Source organism: Balearica regulorum, chromosome 23, assembly GCF_011004875.1.
Source record: "Balearica regulorum gibbericeps isolate bBalReg1 chromosome 23, bBalReg1.pri, whole genome shotgun sequence".
Lineage (NCBI taxonomy): Eukaryota > Metazoa > Chordata > Aves > Gruiformes > Gruidae > Balearica > Balearica regulorum.
The window spans coordinates 4,194,403-4,215,688 of record NC_046206.1 but is presented as its reverse complement, the minus strand read 5'-3'; the positions used below and the strand labels follow the sequence as shown (position 1 = coordinate 4,215,688).

At 47.4% G+C, this 21,286-nt stretch overlaps 2 protein-coding genes and 3 non-coding genes across 11 annotated transcripts in view; all 5 read left to right on the top strand.

Annotated features, from left to right (window-relative positions):
• Positions 1 to 10,638, top strand: part of CLMP (CXADR like cell adhesion molecule) — a 44,032-nt gene extending 33,394 nt beyond the window's left edge. For 5 of the 7 annotated variants that reach the window (XM_075774679.1, XM_010309963.2, XM_075774678.1 and 2 more), the window contains 6 exons: positions 1,293 to 1,450; positions 2,159 to 2,360; positions 3,187 to 3,354; positions 3,719 to 3,841; positions 5,446 to 5,587; positions 6,974 to 10,638. In XM_075774679.1, the coding sequence (XP_075630794.1) occupies positions 1,293 to 1,450; positions 2,159 to 2,360; positions 3,187 to 3,354; positions 3,719 to 3,841; positions 5,446 to 5,587; positions 6,974 to 7,268 (1,088 nt within the window). In that variant the 3' untranslated portion in view covers positions 7,269 to 10,638. The remainder of the gene's footprint in view (positions 1 to 1,292; positions 1,451 to 2,158; positions 2,361 to 3,186; positions 3,355 to 3,718; positions 3,842 to 5,445; positions 5,588 to 6,973) is intronic. The other 2 variants (XR_012838776.1, XR_012838775.1) reach the window with 2 other exon arrangements.
• Positions 10,639 to 14,052: 3,414 nt separating this feature from the next.
• HSPA8 (heat shock protein family A (Hsp70) member 8) lies at positions 14,053 to 19,486 on the top strand. The gene is made up of 9 exons (XM_075774787.1): positions 14,053 to 14,169; positions 15,041 to 15,250; positions 15,732 to 15,937; positions 16,028 to 16,180; positions 16,283 to 16,838; positions 17,169 to 17,371; positions 17,687 to 17,885; positions 18,264 to 18,496; positions 19,018 to 19,486. Exons 2-9 carry the CDS (start codon positions 15,046 to 15,048, stop codon positions 19,201 to 19,203), a joined length of 1,941 nt encoding a protein of 646 aa, XP_075630902.1. The 5' UTR covers positions 14,053 to 14,169; positions 15,041 to 15,045; the 3' UTR covers positions 19,204 to 19,486.
• On the top strand, positions 17,004 to 17,094 carry LOC142604940 (small nucleolar RNA SNORD14). The gene has a single exon (XR_012838797.1). It is a non-coding gene; the product is annotated as a small nucleolar RNA SNORD14 (small nucleolar RNA).
• On the top strand, positions 17,507 to 17,603 carry LOC142604939 (small nucleolar RNA SNORD14). The gene has a single exon (XR_012838796.1). It is a non-coding gene; the product is annotated as a small nucleolar RNA SNORD14 (small nucleolar RNA).
• LOC142604938 (small nucleolar RNA SNORD14) lies at positions 18,580 to 18,676 on the top strand. The gene has a single exon (XR_012838795.1). It is a non-coding gene; the product is annotated as a small nucleolar RNA SNORD14 (small nucleolar RNA).
• Positions 19,487 to 21,286: the final 1,800 nt, after the last annotated feature.

The window sequence follows — 21,286 nt, the reverse complement described above, 5'->3', positions numbered from 1 at the left end:
GTAACTAGAGCTGCTTACGCTCTTGTCAGTACTTCTGCTATGTAATCACAGGATTGTGTGTTCCATCACACGTGTAACTTCCCAGTGCTGCCAACTCTCACAGTTTTCATCGGTTTCATAATAATTGCTCCAAGACGTAAGATATTTCATCTCACCTCATTTCACAGGTTAAAAAAATGCTTTTAGGCTTTCTTTGTGCACAGCAAAACCTAAGAACAATCTAACTAGACTCTGAAGATTCATACACAAAAGGCAGATGGCATTTGTGGCCCAGAAATCCCCATAGAAACTTGGTTGGAAATGTTTTTACTTGGTGTCATAGCAAATCTCAGGCGTCCCTGACCTAAAAGCCCATAATTTTCCATACCTCTGATATTTTGGGTCAGTTTTAATTGAGTTTGAACTTACCGTGGCAAGTCCACGTGTTACCGAAAGTTGGAGGTGGGCAAAGCCAAGAATCCACCCCGATTTTGTTCACTTTTAGCAGGGGCGTGTTATAGAAAGAAACTCAGAAAGAAAGTGCGAGTTTGACAGTGACTAACCCAGTGCTGCTGGAATATCATCTTTCTCTGCAGCGCACTGTCTCCTGGTCCAAGTTTTGAGGGAGTTAACGAGCGTTTTGGCTTGTACTGGCTAACATTTAACGGGCTCTGCTTCCCTCTACTGGTTCACCTTTGCAATGTCTTTATTTTTTAAATAAAAAAAGCCTGACGAACCGGTTTTGACAACTTAGCTTTTTTTTTTTTTTTCTTTGGATGTTGCTATAGAAAGACACTTCGCTAGCCTGCTTGTACCGTGCCTTTCTTAAGGTTAACCCTCTTGTTCCCAGGCTGGCCTCTTATTTCCAGTGCTGAAATGCGTGCAACGAACATCATCCGGTGCTAGGGAAGAGACTCCGAGCCTTGGCAGACTGACATAGGAAGGCTCTGAAAGTCTTCTGGGTGGAAATACTGCTTAGGAATTAAGGTAATAAAAGGTGAAGGCAAAACCGAGGAGGTTATCTGAAATTTTGAGTGCACAGAGGATGTGCTTGCGACTTTAGTATCGACAGCTCTGGAGCGTGAAACCATCTGTTCTTCATGCTTAAATATTAGTGTGAAACTAACTGCCTGTGTATGTATAGATGTCCTGTTTAATCAGCTGCAGTCTGTCCAGGAAGCCAAGCTGTTGGGTTTTCTTTCATGCTACGAAGCAAACGAAGAAGGATCCAGTGAAACCTAAGCTAGCAACACTTGTCCGTGCAGAGATGCATCCTTAATTCTGGCCTCTGACCACTGGCATCTGTCTTTCAGCTTCCTGTTCTCTTTGGCTGTCCGAGGCTCAGACTGAATTTAAGAGAGTGGCTGAAGAAAACGTGACTTTGCCCTGTCACCACCGCCTGGGCCTCCTGGAGCAAGGGAGCCTGGATATCGAGTGGCTGCTGCACATTTCCGAAACGGTACAAAAAGCGGTAGGTTCACCCATGGTTAGCATCTGCTGAGCAAATCGTCTTATTTCTGTGTTGACATCAGCGGCAGCCATTGATTTAAAGAGACTTCTGCGATGATCTTTGCGAGTTATTCTGATGAAGTAAGCGGTGTTTAGAAAATACAGCTGATTTACGTAGAGATTTCTAACGTTTAAAAGTTATTTGATATTCACGCATGCTGTATCAGAACGGGTTGTGTTACAATCGAGTTTTCTTTAAGCTAATGCTGTTAGGTAATCAGTTGTCATTGGATAAACTTCAGAATTGCCCTTCAGGTTTTCAAAAACGACCTTGGATTTTGTAGGCTGTTTTTGAAACCTTGGTTTCAGGAAAAACTACAGTAGTTTAGTACTTACAAAAATCAGGTCTGCGGTAACTTAAATTAGCTAGGCAAAACTAGACAAAATTAGAGACTGCTTCTGTACGTTATGATATAAACTGATGTCTATTTTGACTCTAGTATAAATGCTCCAGTACAAGTTTCTAGTATAAATACTGGTTATGCATCAGTCTCAGACTTGAAATCCAGGTTTACTTTTCCACCCTGCCACAGGCTTCCTGTGTGACCCTTGGCAAGTCACCTAACCGTGCAGAACCTTAGTCTGCAGTTCCTGAAAATGCTTTGATGTGTTGTTCCACGTGAAAGTAGAATTATAAGTGGCTGATCAGTGCCTTATCTTTGCTCCTCAGGTGATCACTTACTCTGGAGGCCGTGTTTATGATGACCTGAATGAGGAACAGAAAGGGCGTGTTTCCTTCACATCCAACTTCCTTGCTGGAGATGCATCCTTACAAATCATATCCCTGCAGTCCAGCGACGCAGGGAAGTACATATGTAAGGTTAAAAATGCTGGGCAGTATGAATGGGCTCGCATCACCCTGAAGGTTGTAGGTAAGGTCATTTTATTGTTCTTCCAAAGAAAAAAAAATCGCTAGACTCATTTCCTGGAGAGAGATTTATTTCAGCAGGGTATAAATACAAAGACATCTCACGATCAGGTTTCACTGTCCAACTCCCTATCTGCCTTTGCGGGTTTTTTTGGCAAAGGACAGGAGACAGGAAGAGCCTAAAGAACTGTTTAGAGGTAAGTATGATCACCTGCAAAATCATATGAACTGTTATTTCCAAATTATCTCTGTGATCTCATCACACAAACTAGACTGATATTCTAGCTTAGCTGGCAATCACCCTGTCCAGATCTCCTGCTGAAGACTCTGGGTTCATGTCCCAGGACCCCAAACTGATCCAAGTTCGTAGAGGTGACAAATAAGCTGCCGGGGTTAGCGTTTCTCTTCCCTGACTTCAGTGTATTGGCTGGCTTTTGGCACATACGCTCTCATCCCATGGAAGAAGTGCTGCGGCCTGCCAGATGCTGTGGGGAGAAGGAAGAAATGGAGAAGTAGGGGGAGGAAAAGGATGTTCTTTAAATAGTACCTAGAAGAGGAACGCAGCGATACGGCTCTACTGATGCAAGTATCTATGAGGCAAACTGCCCCAGAGTATTATAATGGGTCATTTCTATGTCTGAGTCAGCCAGCTCCACTTCTTAGGCTATGAAGTTGCACACAGTCGCAGCTAAAGGCCCCAAACAAACATCACTGGTGTAATTCCTTAACGCATTCCAGAGAAAGCAGCTCTTGGAAGCTGCTTAAATCATGTACTTTGCCAAAGAAAGTGTTTTCCATCAAGAAAATGACCTGTCTCCTATTTCCTCTAGAAAAACCTTCCAAGCCCAAATGCTGGCTAGAAGGGGAGCTCTTGGAAGGAAAGGAACTGTCCTTGCAGTGCCGTTCCGTCTCTGGCACTGCACCCATCTCCTACCGATGGCAGCGCATAAATGAGGAAGACGAGAGAGCTGAACATCTCCCACCTACGTCAAGAGTCAGTAAGTCAGGTCATTTCCTCTTAGAGCTCTGGGTACGTTCAAAGCCAGAGAACCGCCCGCGTGTACGTGCGCAGTCACGTGCCTGACTTTTAAACGGGGATTACTTGCTGGCAGCGGTAGCAATGGTATACCAGTACCTCTCGCTACTGCAGCTGGACGTTGTGGCGTGCTCTCCCCCGAACAAGTGCACGAGGAGTTTGTGTAGGGTTTTGCTTAAGGTTGACAAATGATCTTTTATGAGGCATCATTGATCATTCTTGAACTGATTTGATCCAGACGTTCAATTGCTGCTCGTGTGTCCTATCCACTGTTAAGGTTTCTTAGTCTTTTTTGATTAATCCCAGTGTTGTTTTTCCTGTTTCAGACATTTCTAATCCCGGGCAAGTCCTACTGAAGAATCTTACGCAGATGAGCACAGGGTTATACCAATGCATTGCCACCAACGAGGCTGGACAAGAAAGCTGTGTTGTTCAGGTGACAGTGCAGCGTAAGTATTGGTACATAACTAGGATTCGCACCACCACAGCAGCAGCGCCGCTTCCCAGCTGTCCCAACGCTGTGCCGCACCTTTGCCCTTTCATATTTGAATCACGTGAAGTAGTTCTTATTTATCGCACTTATGGTTTGCACAGCAGTCCTCTGTATAACCTAAAGTAGCCGATACATCGTTTGGGCTCAGATGTTCTGGTCTGTTAGAGATTTTGATTTTGAGAATGACTAACAAAATACATGGGAAAAAACGGTGAGTTAGAAGTTCCAGAGTCTCCGGCTTTTGAAGTACTTCTGGCTGGAGTGATTGCATGAGATTATTCTCAAGTGTGAAATCTCCGTGTGGGTAGTCTGTTATTCCAGTTCCAAATTACTTATCTGTTGCACTTCAGACAGGAACCTATCTAAAGGTAGATACTACGTTGACATGAAGTAATGTGCAGAATAAAAAGCAACTTTTGATGCAGTTTGGTTTTGATCCAGATTTAATAAATTCTGTCCTGAACACCAAGAGATTAAAATCAATGTCCTACTCGATGAAGCCCATCAAGGGTGCACGCATGTCTTTGCATATGCGTGCAAGGAAAAGGGTGGAGTTTAACGCCAGCGCTTAGGACAAATCCAAACAAAACAGTTTAGGAGGTTTTTAGGTGCAGCTCTCAGGGGAGATCAGCAGGACCTGCATCTGCTGTGATAAAAGGCTGCTAATAGCAAAGTCTTTTCTGTGGAGATTCCACAGCTTTGGAATTTTTCTGCCCAGCCAGGCCTGAAATAACTGCAATACGGTCCTATAGGAAGGAAAACCTGTTTGCCTCAGGCATCTGAAGTAAAAATGTCCAGGTAGCTTTTTATGTCGATTGAACTGAATTGGTTTAAAACCACGCTTTGGTTTGCTAAACCGTCCATAGGGACCAGCCTTAAGGAAACAACTTTCAGCCAAACCCAACCTAACCGCTCTTACCAAAAGATGTTGTCATGAAGTATCGACTAAGGGCCCATATACCCTCATTAAGTGGAAGTGTTCCCTCATTAACTTTGTTGTTTTAGATGAAAAGTGCCTTACACCTGCACAGTATGGTCAGTCTTTCCTCCTTTTTCTCTACCTCCCTCAGGTCACTTTTTCCCCCAATTGAATAATTCATTCTGCAAGTGAATTGTAATCATTTCGGGGTGAGTTAAAGGGGGAAAAAAAATCCTCACGGGGAAACACTGGTAGTTCAAACACGCTTCTGCCTCTAGGAAACTGCTTGGTGCTTTGTTTATCATGTGGGTTTTCCTGTCTGTCTCTGTACTTTCTGTGGTTCTGTGCTCTTAAGAGAGGATTTTTCCTCCTCGTTTCAATTCTGGCCTGTAGCTGAAGGCACAGCACTTGTGATCCCACCCTTCCAGAGGAGAATACTTTTCTCGCTGTTAGCTAGCTTTAGAAACAACGCCTGAAGATAAACTGGTTCAACTTCTGTGTGAAGATATGCCTAAATAAGTAGACTACTACATTCTGTTCTGATTTATTCCCAGTGCTAGAAGTTGTAGCGCGGACTAGAATCTGACAATATGGACCTAGTGAGAGTTCACCGACTAACACGTTTGTTTTCTGGACAACAGATGCACAAAATATCGGCATGATCGCTGGAGCGGTTTGTGGCGTGGTGGTGGGACTTTCCCTCCTTTTCTTGGTGGTGAGGTTGACACTGAGGAGGAAAGAAAAGAAGAGATATGAGGAAGAGGAGGCACCAAATGAAATCAGGTAACGCCTTTTATCTAATCCTGCACCTCCCACCCTCCCTTCTTTCAGTTTCACACATCTTTTCACTACAGTTTTAAGTAATACAGGTGTAAGAGCCTTAAAAAGCTTTGAAAGTCTCCCTGAAATATCAGTGTCAAATTTCTTGACTGTGAGAGCTTTTGTGAAGACTTTCCAGAAAATTAGATAGATGAAAATGTCTTCCCCCCCCGACAAATTAGCATAAAACTCAACAAAATATTCTGCCTCACACTTGCAATTTCTGCATTTTAAAGCCTAATCGTGTCCAGTACTAAATTCAACCCACCTGTCCGTTGTTATCCTGAGAAGTTTTGTTTGTTTGTTTGTTTTCTTTTCAATTGCAATTTCTGTTGGGAATGCTACAAGGCAGGCAGGTTCTCCCGGTCTTTCTTGAGTCTTTTGAACAACTGTGCTTCTGGATTTAGCTCAGGGTGAAAAATCCCCTAAGCTGCTGTGTGCAGAGTTGAGAAGCCTCACCATGAGCGGGTGTACCAAGAATGCTGACGCATGTTCTTCGAACTCATCTGTTACATGCGTGTGAGGTCTGCCACTTAAATCCCCTAAGCAGAGCTTGGTCTTTAGCCAATCAAGCCTAAACTTCTCAGGAGGGGAAAGCGCTAGAAGAAGATATTTCCAGGAATGAGTTTTTAGCTGCTCCTGCCCTTGAAGAAACGCCTTGCCTTCTTCTATCCTTATGTCTATTTGTAAAAGGGTGTCTGCCCTCATATGACTTCTGTGTACCATTAGGTATCTCTGTAATCCATTCGGCAGCTGATTAGTCTGCCTGATGGGCGAGTTGCCAGCAAGAAGGTAGTCTCTGCTGCTTTCTTCCTTTTCCTGTTCTCCTTGCTTTCAAATCTTGCATGCCTTTTTATTTTTAGTTTGAGCTTTGGCCTCTCATTTCACCTTTTTACACGACTGTTACCTCCTCTCTCTCTCTCTCTGGGCCCAGTTCTTGCATTTCTTTCACTACCCGCATTTTTTTTTAACCAGAAGAACTGGTCTCAGCTAGGTCATTTGTCCTTAATGAGTAAGGATTACAGAGCAGAGAGTTCTATCTGAACTGTTCACGCTGACATTTGGCCTTCGTTCCACAGACCTCAAAGCCGCACACAAAGAGCCGGTCGTGCGCAGCACGTATTCTAAATCCAGTTGACCAATAGCCCCGTAGAGCACTAGGGAGTTCAGTCCACAGAGTTACATAGCACAGAATTCAGAAAAGCCTGTACCTTGCTCAAACTGCAGGACAAATATGCTCTGGTGATTTGCAGCTTCAATAAGCATATTGCAGCAGCAATTCAGCCTGGTAAAATGTATAAGCGTTTCTGTTCTCGTGGTATTTGAGCCCTGTCATCTGTTTGATTGCAGAGAAGATGCAGAGGCGCCCAAGGCCCATCTCGTCAAGCCCAGTTCCTCTTCCTCTGGTTCCAGGAGTTCGCGCTCAGGTTCCTCCTCAACCAGGTCGACAGCCAACAGTGCCTCTCGCAGCCAACGGACTTTGTCAACGGAAGCTACTCCCCATCTAACTCCTCCCCAGTACAGCCAGAGGGAGACAGAAGGAAAAGAAATTGAGCCAAAGAAAGTCGACTACGCTAACCTGATGAAAATGGGAGCAACGCTGGTCATGGTGCCTGCCCAAAGCCGAGCGTTCCAGACTGTGTGACTGCTCACCAGCTGTCTGCAGACTCCTGCTGTCCAGAAACACTTCACGTACCACCAGCCACATAGGAATTGTTAGATTAGCTAGTTATCTTCCTGGTCAGCTTGATTTTAATCACTTGTGATTATTCACACCACAAGAAGCCCTCCCACTCAACTCTTTCTTACATCTTCCAGCACTGAGGTTCTGACACAGAATTTTTTTTTTTTTTTAAGAAAGATACATTTGAGGGAAAAGGGAGCCTTCTTTTTAAATTATCTTTTTTGGAAATGGAACACTGAGCATTTTAAAACTACAACAGCTAAGTGCGGTACAAAGGAAATGAAGCCAAACCTCAGGATTTTTTAAAAGGGATCAACAGAGACATAAAGACACATAATATTCCAGAGAGGTTTTGTGGGGAGCAAAAAGTCTCTTGTACTGGCTTTGGAGAACTTTCTCAAAGATGCCTTGTCTTATCTGAAGATTTTGAGGCAGACTGTCTGCTGAGGGTAGTCCGGTGTTCAACCTCAAAGGGAACTGACAGATGCTTCACGTTTTCTGCATTCAGTCTTCTAGTGAAACACTTTTGGAGACTGTAAATAAAGTGGAAATGAAAGGCTCTCTCAAAAAGGTCAAGAGATGCAGTATGAAGGCATGCGTCTGAACTAACCTCTGTGCTAAAGAGAAAGGACCCTTTATGCGAAGGGAACAGAGGTCCTTTAATTGCCAGAATAAACTTAATGATGCCCCCAGAGAGATACGGCCAGGAGCCTGACTCTGCTTTTTATGGTCAGCACTGCAAAGCCACAGTAACTCCACTGGAGTGGTACCTGTGGCAAATGAGCCTTAGTGTGATGAGAATTGGGCACTGAATCCAGAATGAAGGCAGTACCTCAAAACGTGAGGGCCGCTAATCTACCATAAAGCCTGGACGAAGCATTTGGAAAATTCTCTCTGCTATTGCCAGGTTGTGAATTCACCGGTTTGGGGGTGAGCTTTGCTGTAGAAGCCTTATGGAGAGCTCTGCCCCAGACTGAACGAACAGCATTCTCGAGCTGACCTTCAGACATCCAGGTAAGACTGCCGGATAGAGCGACGGAGCACCACGTAGTGAGGAAAATACAGCAGGGACAGGTAAACGAGCACAACGCTGCTTCCATTAGAAAATATTTGTGCGCAACGGCCCGTTTATACACCAAACGCTGGGCCACATGCTATTGTTGAGGCTTAAACCTTAACTCTTAAAAAAATTGCAAGAATCATAAAAATATTATCTGCAATTATAAATTAGCCAGGATAAACATTTCCAAGGAATAGAAAGTCGTACACTTCAAGTTGAAGGCTAATAGGAACCGATGGGAGATAGGGACAGGCTTCCTCTGGAGGCAGATCTGTCATTTATATTTTCCTCTGAAGGACTTGGCTCTGACCACTGCTACACACAAGACAGAGCTTGTAGGTTCTAGATTCCCGTATTCCTGGACTGATGATTTTTCTATTAAAAAAATGAGGTGGGCTTTTTTTTTTTTTTTTCATTTGAGGGAGGGAAGTTTTTCTCCAATTTGTGGAACGAGTCTACAGGAGATGGATCAGCGCAGAAGAACCACAAATCTACAATTCTTTCACTCCAGGGACTGTCATTAATCTCCTTTTCTGACTGTGACCCAGAATTCTACCTTCTTTGCCTGAGATCTTAGACAATCTGATAAAAGCCAGGCCCCGCTTGGGCTACTTCCTTATGGGAAATAGTTTTCAAAGTTGCCCTATACTATCCGAGAACTTGTCTTTGGAGGAGCAGTCACCCGTTTTCATCACAGGTACCAAAATGTCACTTGCTTTCTGTACCCCAGAGTCAACCTAGCCACCCTTGGCAAGACAAAGTACTGATCGGTTGTGTAGGGAAGGCAGTCTTGAGTCACAGATTTAAACAAAGGAGACATTTGGTATTAGGTGTTTGATGAGCTTCTACTTTCCTGACAGCTTCTGGTGTTGGATACTGTGTCATTTTACCTACACAGTTTCCCTGGATACTCCTGGATCAGCTGTTTTTTGGTGGATTTTGTAGTGGCTGTCACAGCTTGGAAGCAGCAGCTCTAAGTGTCTGTGATTCCTCTGCAGTTGCTCTTTTCCTGGATGCTGAATGAGGGCTTAGGCACTCCAAAGCCCTTACAAAGTATACTCCAGAGCTGGGAAAGTCCGGAAAAGCATGAGCAGGACTGCTAAAGTGGTTTGCGGCTTCCATGGTTGCTTATCGCGCTTAACGTTACCTGTGTTGCATCTGAGGATACTTATTCTATGCACATAAAACTATTCTTTTCTCAGTAAAGAATACATGCCTGAGCAACCAGGAGCTTATTACCACAAAATAAGGGTAACAGTTCAAACAGTTGAGCTCTGGCTACAATCCAAGTACTAAATACTGCAGGTTAGCTTTGAGTCACTGGCCAGACTTGCAATTAGCAAAGAGGAGGATGCTCTGCCTACAGCCTGGAGGCCACTTGCTGCCAGCTAGGAGAATTTGCCCCAGCCTGCTCCTGGCAGTCTCTTTCCTGGAGGCCTTTGGGAATAGGCTCAGGACAGACCAGCCGTGGCAGCTCTCTTCTGGTCTCAGCTCTCCTGCAGAAAAGAAGTCGCTCCTTGTCACGTGAGCTATCTGTCCGATTGCACGGGATGAAAGGTTTATGGACCTTTGGGAAAAGAAGTTAGTCGGAAGCAATTGCTGAAGCCTGGCGCGCAGATCATTCCGGGCGGTTCCTAGCCCTGTCGGGAAGCAGTACACGTGCAGACCGCCCTGCGTACAAACCGTGTCAGAAAAAGCACTGTGGTCCTCTCCTGCCATGGAACAAAGATGTGTGGGCACCGCGGTGATTTACAATCACTAAGTCTGAAACGCTGCGGTGCTTTTCAGACCACACATCAGTGATCTCACAGGTGAGCGCAAAGTCAGTTCTGCACTTCAGTTGCTAGCATGAAGCCCAAAGGGAAATGTTCGTTACTCAAAGGAAATACAACAAAGAGACCATTTCAAAGGGATATTTTCTGAGCTCTGGGTGGTACTATCAAGAGTTGTACAAGGGAAGCAAATGAACCATAAGCCAAACTCTATTTTGTAAAATAGTGTACTTAAAGCATTTACTGTCATATACCAGTTATTACTAGTGTGATTAAATGCATACAATGTTATGTAGCTTGCTTTTGTTTCTCAGCAGCTAAACTAAGCTTCTATCTCTTCTACCTGCTATAACTGGTGTACTTGTACTGTGTCTGAACAACTCAGAGGAAAGCAAATATTTATTATTGATTCCTTTGAATCAATGATTTCATAATTATTTTTTGTTTGGTTGTTTTATAAATAAATGTGCTGCAGCTGAAGTGCTGCAGCTCAACTAAACGTGTCGTAATGCTCCGTCTTCTGTGGTATGATGTCTTACAAGCTGTCAAGCTGAATCCAAGGAAAAAAAGTACGGAGTCAAAAATACCGGTTTTAAGCTAACAAGGACTATGTGTGTATTTGTGCAGAAAGTGCAGGGAAGCTGGTGTTTTTCCTGGGTATTTTTTCAGCCTAAATTACGTGACATGGTATGTGAAACCTTGGGTGTATTGAAGTAAATGAGTGTTTTGACTTCCATGCAGCTATTTCACCTGAGATATTTTGGCTGAGGATGTAGATGCTTCGAGCTAACATGGTAAATAGTGCCAGTGCAGACACAGCAGAGATACAAACCTCCAGCGACGTTGCCCTCCCACTCCTGCATCTGCAACCTGACTGCTGAACCACCCTGGTATGTTTTAGTTCATCTCCTGAACTGGGCGTGAGATGACAAGGAAACCTTGAACAACTAATTGCCGTGTTCAGACAGTTTAGATCTTCTCTGCAGATAAACATTTTGAAGTAGCTAACAGGAATCTCCAGTCAGGGAGATGTAGGTGGAATTTAGGGTAACTAAACACGACTCTGGTGGATTTCTCTTGCAGTGGTTCAGCCTTCTTTCCCCGGGGTGGGGGGTTGCGCAGAGGTCTCCCGACATCAGCAATCTACTGAAATCTGGGAGTAAAAATTGCAACATCAGTACGCAGTATTTAAAAAAAAACACAGTGACAACGCAGTGGTCTCATAGGTGTGTCCTGTCTCGCCCTGATGCATGAGGAAATGCTATTACTGACTCTCCTGAGTTGATGACATCCAAAATCCTGATTAGACGATACACGTTTTGAGAGGAGTTGTGCAATTGCATGCTTTTGTACAGTATCAGGAATCTGGGGTTATTTTTAACCTGGATCCGTCTGTACTGATAAACTGAAGGGGGAGAACATGATGGGAAAGGGAAGAACCGCCTTGGAAACGTGTGATTTTTCAGACTTGAACCGGGGCGTGCAGATGCGAGTGTTGTATAAATAACAAATGCTGCTGTTGTGAATAGGAAGCCTGTCTTTGATAATCCCTGCTCTTTTCCCAATTCCTTTTTAAACGCTTGAAGAAGCAGCAGTGCTTGATCTCTCTACTAAATTAGCTTCCAAAAATAATGTTGGAATTCATAATTTAAAAAAAAAAAACCACACAGAATACTTGTCAGTGTCCAGCCTGCTGGGCCTTAATTTTTCTGCTAGACAGTAAATGAGCTACTTTTGTCCAGTATCCTAACAGCCCTTAATTTCTAATGTAATGAGTCATTTGCCAAACTGCCCTCCTCCCTGCACTGACTCACTGTTGGTTTAGGCTGCCTTCGCTTGCTATCAGTCTGCTGTGCAAACTACTGTTGCACATCTAAATGTCACCATTTAATTTCAAGGAGCAGGTAGTGCTATTCTTAGGTCCTACTGAAATTCTGCCCCTGATTTAAAAAAAAAAAACAAAACAACAAAACAAAACCAGAAAAAAAGCAAAGGCAATCCTTTGCTAACAGCATGGCTCCCATGAGACTTGGTGCACCGTGTTTTCAGAGCAAGTTAGCACTGCACGCCTCCTGAGAAGCATCTCCCGTGCAGCCTGGGAGTTGAGGGCTCCAGCAGCCTGTACTCTGGACAGGGTGGAGTGCACTTTGCATGCCGAACCTGGTCAGATACGGGGTCATGGTTCGTATTGACCACCCTTATCTCTAAAGGCACAGCAGAGTGACAGCTCAGTGCTCTACGATACAGAGCCCCTTTCCTTTTCCTGCTGCGCTTCCTGTCTCTAACCTTGTATGATCAAGTTCTGACTCCAGGCTACACCTTCTGTCGTCAGCCAAAGGTCCAGGGTGACCCGGTAGAGCAAGGACTGGAGGCACAAACTATTGTTTAACATGAGCGACTTCCCGTGGGTCAGCACAGCAAGGTATCGCAGACGACAGACAGTCATTTGATTGCTATAAGGTCGAGCAGAGAGATTTGTTAGTGCTTCCCTCCCAATACTGGACTTTAAGCAGCTACCGGCAGTGGTTTTTTTAAGCCAACCCTGTGGGCAGCATTAAAAGAGAGCACCAGAAGTGCTTTTTCATGCAGGTCTTACCCTCCAGGACAGAAGTTCCTTTGCCCCTTTCCCCACTGCACGAGGTCACAGGACGCAGCTTTGTGTCACCCTCCTCCCAGCGACTCGCTCTGACTTTTCCACTCGGCGTTTTACCCCATGTAAACGTTTGATGCAACGCACGGCACTCCTGCTAGGGCCTGGCCTGACATGATTTATGACCTCTGATCAGCTTTCGGCCTAAGGCGATGAACGTTTGTGGTCATCCATCTGCTCGCTTGATTCCCCAGAAGGCCCATCAGCCCTGGCTCCCTTTCCACTGCAGACACCCGGAGAGCACCAAGGGGTGTCACCTCGTCCCTACAGCTCCGTTTGGTGCGTTAGCACCCGTTACGGAGGTGCCGCGGAGGCCGGATGCTGCTCGGTGTTGCCCTAAAGCACCGCGGACAACGTGGCCAGAATGAGGGTGCGGGGAGACGTCAGAGAACGTTGCCTTCTGCCTCGTTAAACACAGCGCAGAGGATTGGGGCAACAAGGACGGTATAGATTATCGTAGTGTGAGAGATTTACGGAAGCGAATGCGGTACGGAGCCTGTGGGAAGCGTTAGGCAATGGCTGCAAGCAAAAAACCGAGAAATGCCGTCATTCCTCTGGGGGCAGAGGGTGATCGCCCAGGGTGTAGGCCCTTTGCACCTCCAGCTTTTCTATCGGAAACGCGAACGCTCCTTTCCGGCTGGATTTGATCCGCCTGCCGTTAACTCGTTGTGTTTAATCGGACGCGGTAGCGCGGAACCGTACCGAACAACGCCGCCGCCATTTTGTGGCCTTCCAGCCCCCCCGCCCCAGCCCAGCTCTCCCTTCCCGCAGCCCGCCACCCTCTATGCAAATCGACCCGCCAGCCCCGCGACCCGATTGGTCATTCGCACCCCAAGACTCCCTATCGCGCCTTCCCCTCGCGCGCGAAATATGCAAACGAGTCTCCGGATGCCGCGTTGCGATTGGCTGCCGTTAGCTCTCTAGCGCTCTTTCTCTGCCCCCGCCCCCTCCTTCAGCCTACGCTCGCCGGTGTCGTCACTTGCATGCAGTCGCTGGAGAGCTCTCATTGGCTCCCGCGCACGCGAAGCTCCACCCACCGTCCGTTGCGGGGTGGGGAACGAACGTTGCGGAGCGGTGGGTGGTTGGGGCGGGGGAGAGGGGAAAGCGCATGAAGGTTCGAGAATACCGGCCGGCCGGCGGGCACGCCCCCTTCCTGTGTGCGTCACGAAGGTTGCGGGTTCCGGCGAACGGCTATTGGCGGGAAGGGCGGCAGTATACGCGAGCGGATTGGCTGGAGCGGTCAGAAGAGGCGGGCGCTTCTGGAAGGTTCTGAGGGGGTATATAAAGGCGGCGGGGCGGGCGCCGGGAGGTCTCATTGAGCAGCAGGCTGAGGGAGCTTCTTCTCGCGCGCGCGTGTCAGGACCGGTTCGCGCCGCTCAGGTAACGGGGCCTGCCGGCCCGGGGTGAGGAGGGCAGCCCGGGGGAGCGCGGGTGGGAGCCGTGGTCAGGCGTGGGCGCTGCCTGAGGTGCTTTGGTACCGGGAAGGGCCGTTGCGGTGCGGGAGAACCGGGTGGGGTTGGGGGGGGCCGCAGGCCCTTGTGCCGGCTGCGGCGATGGGGTTTTCCCCTCTTCCCCTTTCGGTGCGGTGGTTTCGCAGAGCCTTGAAGTCTGCTGCTCCTTTTTCTCCTAAATCCGGTCTAACGGAGATTTTTTTTTTTTCTCCTTATGAAATGCCTGGGGGAGGGTGTAGGGAGGAGGGATAGAGGCGGCTTAGCGCCCATGTAACCTCCACCGGGACCGCCTGGGGATGGGGGCGGGGGGGTGGAGCCGTGCCCGTGGGGAGGACGAGCATGCCGGGGTTTGTAGTCCCGGGGGGGGGGGAATGGAGGGAGGGAAGGAGCGCTCTTGCGGGATAGCCACGTGGTGACTGGGGGCCCCGAGGGTTCGGGGAGGGGGCGGCGGGGCGCTGCGTGTCCCGGGGTGAGCCGGGTGGGTTGGTGTCGCAGCGGCGCTGGGGCTGTGCCTGGACGCATGGCCCGCGGCGAGCTCGGCCCACGCCAGGCGGGGACTACATTTCCCAGCAGCCCCGCGGGGTCCGCTTCCGGCCACGTGGTCCGAGCGGGGAGGCGCATGGCGGGAGGTGGAGTCCCAGGCCATGTGCCGTACCACGTGGTTGGGCTTCGCCCTACCGCCATTGGAGCGTTTCGGCGCGTCATCCGTGCGCGTAAAAGAGCGGCTGCCGACAGAACGTGGGATAAAACAACGTCATATTTGAGTTCAATCTTAAATTTTTTTTTCCCCCCCTCCTCAGGCAAGATGTCGAAGGGACCAGCTGTCGGAATTGACCTTGGCACCACCTATTCCTGTGTTGGCGTATTCCAGCACGGGAAGGTGGAAATCATTGCCAACGACCAGGGTAACCGGACCACGCCGAGCTACGTTGCCTTCACAGACACGGAGAGGTTGATCGGCGATGCTGCGAAGAACCAAGTTGCAATGAATCCAACCAATACAGTTTTTGGTAAGGCTTCATGTGCAGAAGATTGTAGATGTTCCCTGTGATTGACAGCAGGGTTAAAGCTTCCTCTTGGAAATTAAAACTCCTGATGTGTTTTCTTCTGTGTAATATAACTGCATTACTAATAATTAAGCTCTTGTGTACTGGCAAAGTACGTGCCTTACAGGTAAAACCTGGTCTTGCTGCAGGTTGTTTTGGCGGTTAGTATTTAAGCGGCCTTGACTAAGTGTCTTGGTTTAATTCCTAGACCGCACTGTGGTTTGTGGTCCAGCTGTAGCATTGCTGTGAGGTAATACTGGTGAGTTGTGCATATCCAAGATACGATAGGCAGTGCCTGCAGCAGGGCCTTGGCAAGGCAGTAATAATTCCAGGTCAAGTATAGTGTTCTAGGGTGTCCTGCATTGGTTGTTGTTTTTTTTAGGAAGAACTTTTTGGGATTTTTTGTGAATGAGCATGTTTAATATGGCAAACTGTTCTTTTGCAGATGCAAAACGGTTGATTGGGCGTAGATTTGATGATTCTGTTGTCCAGTCTGATATGAAGCACTGGCCTTTCACTGTGGTGAATGATGCTGGCAGACCAAAAGTCCAGGTGGAGTACAAAGGCGAGACAAAGAGCTTCTACCCAGAAGAAATTTCTTCCATGGTTTTAACCAAGATGAAGGAAATTGCAGAAGCCTATCTTGGGAAGGTGAGGCTTAGGATTTCAGTGGAATGTAACGAATAACTCTGTATGCAGGGGTGGTTAACGTATGTAACCAATTTTTTTACTTTTTTGCAGACTGTTACTAATGCTGTAGTGACTGTGCCAGCCTACTTCAATGACTCTCAGCGTCAGGCAACAAAAGATGCTGGAACCATCGCAGGGCTCAACGTACTGCGAATTATCAATGAGCCGACAGCTGCTGCCATAGCCTATGGTCTGGACAAAAAGGTACGCTGTGGAGTGACTGCTGTCTCTGGTGTCTAGCTAGAAAACCTGCTGAACTAGCAGTAGAGACTGAATTGTGTTACAAAAATTGATGTCTCCTTCCAGGTTGGTGCTGAAAGGAACGTTCTTATCTTTGACCTTGGAGGTGGCACCTTTGATGTGTCGATTCTGACTATTGAAGATGGCATCTTTGAGGTGAAATCCACTGCAGGTGACACTCACTTGGGTGGAGAAGACTTTGACAACCGCATGGTCAACCACTTCATTGCTGAATTCAAGCGCAAGCACAAGAAAGACATCAGCGAGAACAAGAGAGCAGTTCGCCGCCTCCGCACTGCATGCGAGCGTGCAAAGCGCACTCTGTCGTCTAGCACGCAGGCCAGTATCGAAATTGATTCTCTCTATGAGGGTATTGACTTCTACACATCCATTACCAGAGCTCGCTTTGAAGAGCTGAACGCCGACCTGTTCCGTGGCACCCTGGATCCTGTGGAAAAGGCCCTGCGGGATGCCAAGCTCGACAAATCGCAGATCCACGACATCGTGCTGGTTGGTGGGTCTACTCGTATCCCAAAGATTCAGAAACTGCTGCAAGATTTCTTCAATGGCAAAGAGCTGAACAAGAGCATCAATCCTGATGAGGCTGTGGCTTATGGTGCAGGTAATACTGAAAATTCACATCTTCTGTGTGCTGAAACTGTTGGGTGTTGCTCTTGGCAAGCTTAGTACTATCTGAACGAAAGCCTCAGAGCAGTACTGGTGTAGGCCCTAGGTCTCCCACCTGACTTAGTAAAGCTTTTCAAAGCAGTAAGAAGCTTACTTTGACTTGCAATGATGAATCAGATTCCAAAGCCATTCGTAGTTTCCACCAGAAGTCTACTAATGATGGCCAAAGTCTTCCTTGGATGTCTGAGCGAGCCACGGCCTTGACTGTGGTGTCCAGTGTATCTGTTGCAGGGCTCTTAATGGTTTTTTTTCCTCTCTTCCCCAGCTGTTCAGGCTGCTATTCTGTCTGGAGACAAGTCTGAGAACGTACAGGATCTGCTGCTGTTGGATGTGACTCCTCTGTCTCTTGGTATTGAGACTGCTGGAGGTGTCATGACAGTCCTGATCAAGCGGAATACCACCATCCCCACCAAGCAGACTCAGACGTTCACTACTTACTCGGACAACCAGCCTGGTGTGCTGATCCAGGTGGGCAGGTGGCACTGGGGTGAACTGATAAGGCACTTGTATTGTAAAACTCTGTCAACACTTCTGGTGGCCAATACTTGAAGTAAATCTTAGTCCAGAGGTGGTGTGTTCTTGATGTTAGCAAGTAAATACTGGTTGCTGTGATGAAAGAGATTCCAAAGCCATTCGTAGTTTCCACCAGAAGTCGAAAGACTTGTGTTGGTCCAAGTACCTTCCTTGGATGTCTGAGCGACCATTTTCCTTCAGGATAGTACCCCGTTACGATTTAACAATCTGTGGTCAAACTTAACTTATTTTTCTGTTTCTTCTTCTTAGGTGTATGAAGGAGAACGTGCTATGACTAAGGACAACAACTTGCTGGGCAAGTTTGAGCTGACTGGTATTCCCCCTGCTCCCAGAGGTGTACCTCAGATTGAAGTAACCTTTGATATTGATGCCAACGGCATCCTGAATGTGTCTGCTGTGGATAAGAGCACTGGCAAGGAGAACAAGATCACAATAACAAATGATAAGGGTAAGTGTCCTGGCTTTTGGCTGGGATAGAGTCAACTTTCACAAAAAGGTGGGAGGGGACCCAGGACAGTTGACCTGAACTAGCCAAGGGGATAGTCAGTACTATGTGATGTCATGCTCAGTGTATGAGGGGAGCAGGAATTGCAGCAAGTTGGCTGTAGCACCTTGACTTGCAACTGTGAGCCTTGTTTTTAGTGCAGTAACCAAGAGTTTCTAAGAAGGGCCTGTGAAGTGGTTTTAAGATGAGGGTACCTGATAGCTTAGGGGCCCCTTACTACCTGCTGCCCAGGAGTGTAGATTTTGTGGTGTGTGGGAGGCTGTAATCCCCCACTCAACAGCTGACTGGAAAACTGATCTGAAACGCTGTGGTGGTCTGCAGGCCGGCTGAGCAAGGAAGACATTGAGCGGATGGTTCAGGAAGCAGAGAAATACAAAGCAGAAGATGAGAAGCAGCGTGATAAAGTGTCTTCTAAGAACTCCCTGGAGTCTTACGCGTTCAACATGAAAGCTACTGTTGAAGATGAGAAGCTCCAGGGCAAGATTTCTGATGAGGACAAACAGAAAATCCTGGACAAATGCAATGAAATCATCAACTGGCTGGACAAGAATCAGGTATGTCATGTTTGGTCAGTGTTTTCTTCCAGTGCCTTGCTGAGCCACAAAGGCTGCTCTAGAGGAAGGAGGAGAGCTACTGGTTGCTGTGATGAAAGAGATTCCAAAGCCATTCGTAGTTTCCACCAGAAGTCGAAAGACTTGTGTTGGTCCAAGTACCTTCCTTGGATGTCTGAGCGACCGCAGCTTGTGAGCATGCGTATATACATAGCTTTCAGTTCCTCCTAATGGAAGCTGGCTAGCTCGCAAGTATGATCTTCTCTAACCTTAAATGCCCCAGGAGCAGTGCAGGCCCTAGGAGTGTTTAGAGTGAGTCCTAAATCAGTAGGTTGGTTTTGTTTAGAACTAAGATTAAGCAGCAATATCCTTGCATCTAGCCCAATGCAAGTCTGACTTGGGCTAAAGATGTGCCAAAAATAAGCCCAGACTACTGCAGTACATAAGCCAGGTGTGCTGGAAACTTCTGGACTGCATCCACTTGGTGAGAGCAGCAGGTTCTGAGCTTTTGTCTTTATTTTCAGACGGCTGAGAAGGAGGAGTTTGAGCACCAGCAGAAAGAGCTGGAGAAGGTGTGCAACCCCATCATCACGAAGCTGTACCAGAGTGCGGGAGGAATGCCTGGTGGGATGCCTGGAGGATTCCCTGGTGGTGGAGCTCCTCCATCTGGTGGAGCTTCTTCTGGACCAACCATCGAGGAGGTGGACTAAAGCCAGGGGGAGATGCATTCCACTAGCAGTTAGGTATTGGAGGGACCCCCAGGTGGGGGTTAGATTGAAGGACCCAAACCTGTAGGCACATCTGGGTATATTTTGCCAGATTAAAACTCCATAACTGAGCTGCTGTAAAAATAAAAACATTTTCTGGGCATTTTAAATACTTGAACATGTGCACAGGAGGGGAGATGAATACCATTGCACTTTACAGTACTGTAAACAAGTGGAAATGCAATTCATGTCCTGAGGAATAAAAACTATTTAATGGGCATAACAATGTTTCTGTGTTTGCTTCTTCATACATCCTGACCAGTGTGAAAAATGAAGATAAATTTAGTAATACTGTACCTAGCAGCTGAGCATCATTACTGGAAGCACCAGGTTAAGCAGTCTCAAAAGAGGTCTCCAGTTAAGAAAAACCACCTGGCTGCTTGTTTTTGGGGAGTAATGAAGTGAACCCTTGTGTTCTGGGGGCCAAGGCTTCTGCCCTCCATGGTAATAGAATTAAGACTTGGAACTAAAACCATTGTACCCCAGAGCTGCAGCAGCTTTACTCGCAGGGCTGCTTACCCCCTTTCTCTAGCTGAAGATCCCTACTGCCTTTGGGATCACTGACATGGGCGGTGGTGTGGCAGGACCACCAAAGAGAGCACCTTCCCGGTGTCTGGGTCTGCTCAATGGGTGTAGGATGTTGAATTAAGCAAGGCTACCCCTTAAGGAAGTAGTGACCCTATTTTCAAAAAGGACTATTTTCAGAGCTAACTAGCATTAAGTTACAGCAGTAAAGAGTATCTTCATGAGGTAAAATTACAAAGTGAGTAATGGTTGTGTGGCCCTTGAAGCATTTATCAACTCAACATTCCCCCTGTGGGAAGGTGAGTTCAGAGGTGGCTCTGGGGTTAGAGAAGTGGCTGGGGGGGACTTGGACTTGTTAAATTTTATGCCACTAATGATTACCTAGTGCTCCAATCTATCCAGATCCCTCTGCAAGGCTTCCTGTCCCTCCAGAGAGTCCACAGCACCTCCTGGTATAACGTCACCAACCCTCACCTCCTGCACCCAGATAATTGATGGGAGTATTGAACAGAACTGGCCTGAGAGCGGAGGCAGTGACTGATCCCCGGGCAGATGTAGCCCCATCCGTTACAACCCTTTGAGCTCTGCAGTTTGGCCGGTTCTTTACCCAGTGCACCATGTACCTGCTCAGCTCACAGCTGGACAACTTCTCCGGAAGGACGCTGTGCGGGATGGCATCACAAGCCTCTCTAAAATCCAGAAAAACTATATCCATCACCTTCCTTTCATCTGCTGGGCAGGTGTTAATGTTTGAACCCTGGCTGGCAGCTCAGCCTCACATTGCCAGCGGGATGGGGGAGAGAATCAGAAGGGTAAAAGAGAAAACTCGTGGGTTGAGATAAAGACAGTTTAACAGGTAAAGCAAAAGCAGGACGCACAAGCAAAGCAAACGCAGGAATTCGTTCCCCAGTTCCCATGGCAGGCAGGTGTTCAGCCATCCCCAGGGAAGCAGGGCTCCATCACATGTAATAGTGACTTGGGAAGACAAACGCCATCACGCCAAATGTCCCCCCCCTTCCTATTTCGTCCCCCAGCTTTATATGCTGAGCATGATGCCATATGGCATGGAACATCCCTTTGGGCAGTTGGGGTCCCATCCGTGTCCCCTCCCAGCTCCTGTGCACGCTCAGCCTGCTCGCTGGTGGGGTGTGCGAGCGCTGCTCAGCAGTAACTAACACCTCCCTGTGTCATCATCGCTGCTTTCGTCACAAGCCCCAAGCGCAGCGCCATACGAGCCACTGTGGATTAATTTAACTCTACCCCAGCCAGCGCCAGCACAGCAGGTCACCTCAGCACAGGACAGTGACATAGGACTGTCCCTTTGCGTCCCCGCCTTGTCCGTGCCTGCCGACTGCCGTGTCGTTTGCATTGCCAGGACACCATTATAACTTCCTAATAATAATCGGGGAATAACGGAAACACTAATTACATTTTCTCATAGTATAGCGTGTGTGGGGATGGTGTGGATTAGCTGGTGGATTAGCATTGCACTCCAGTGTTT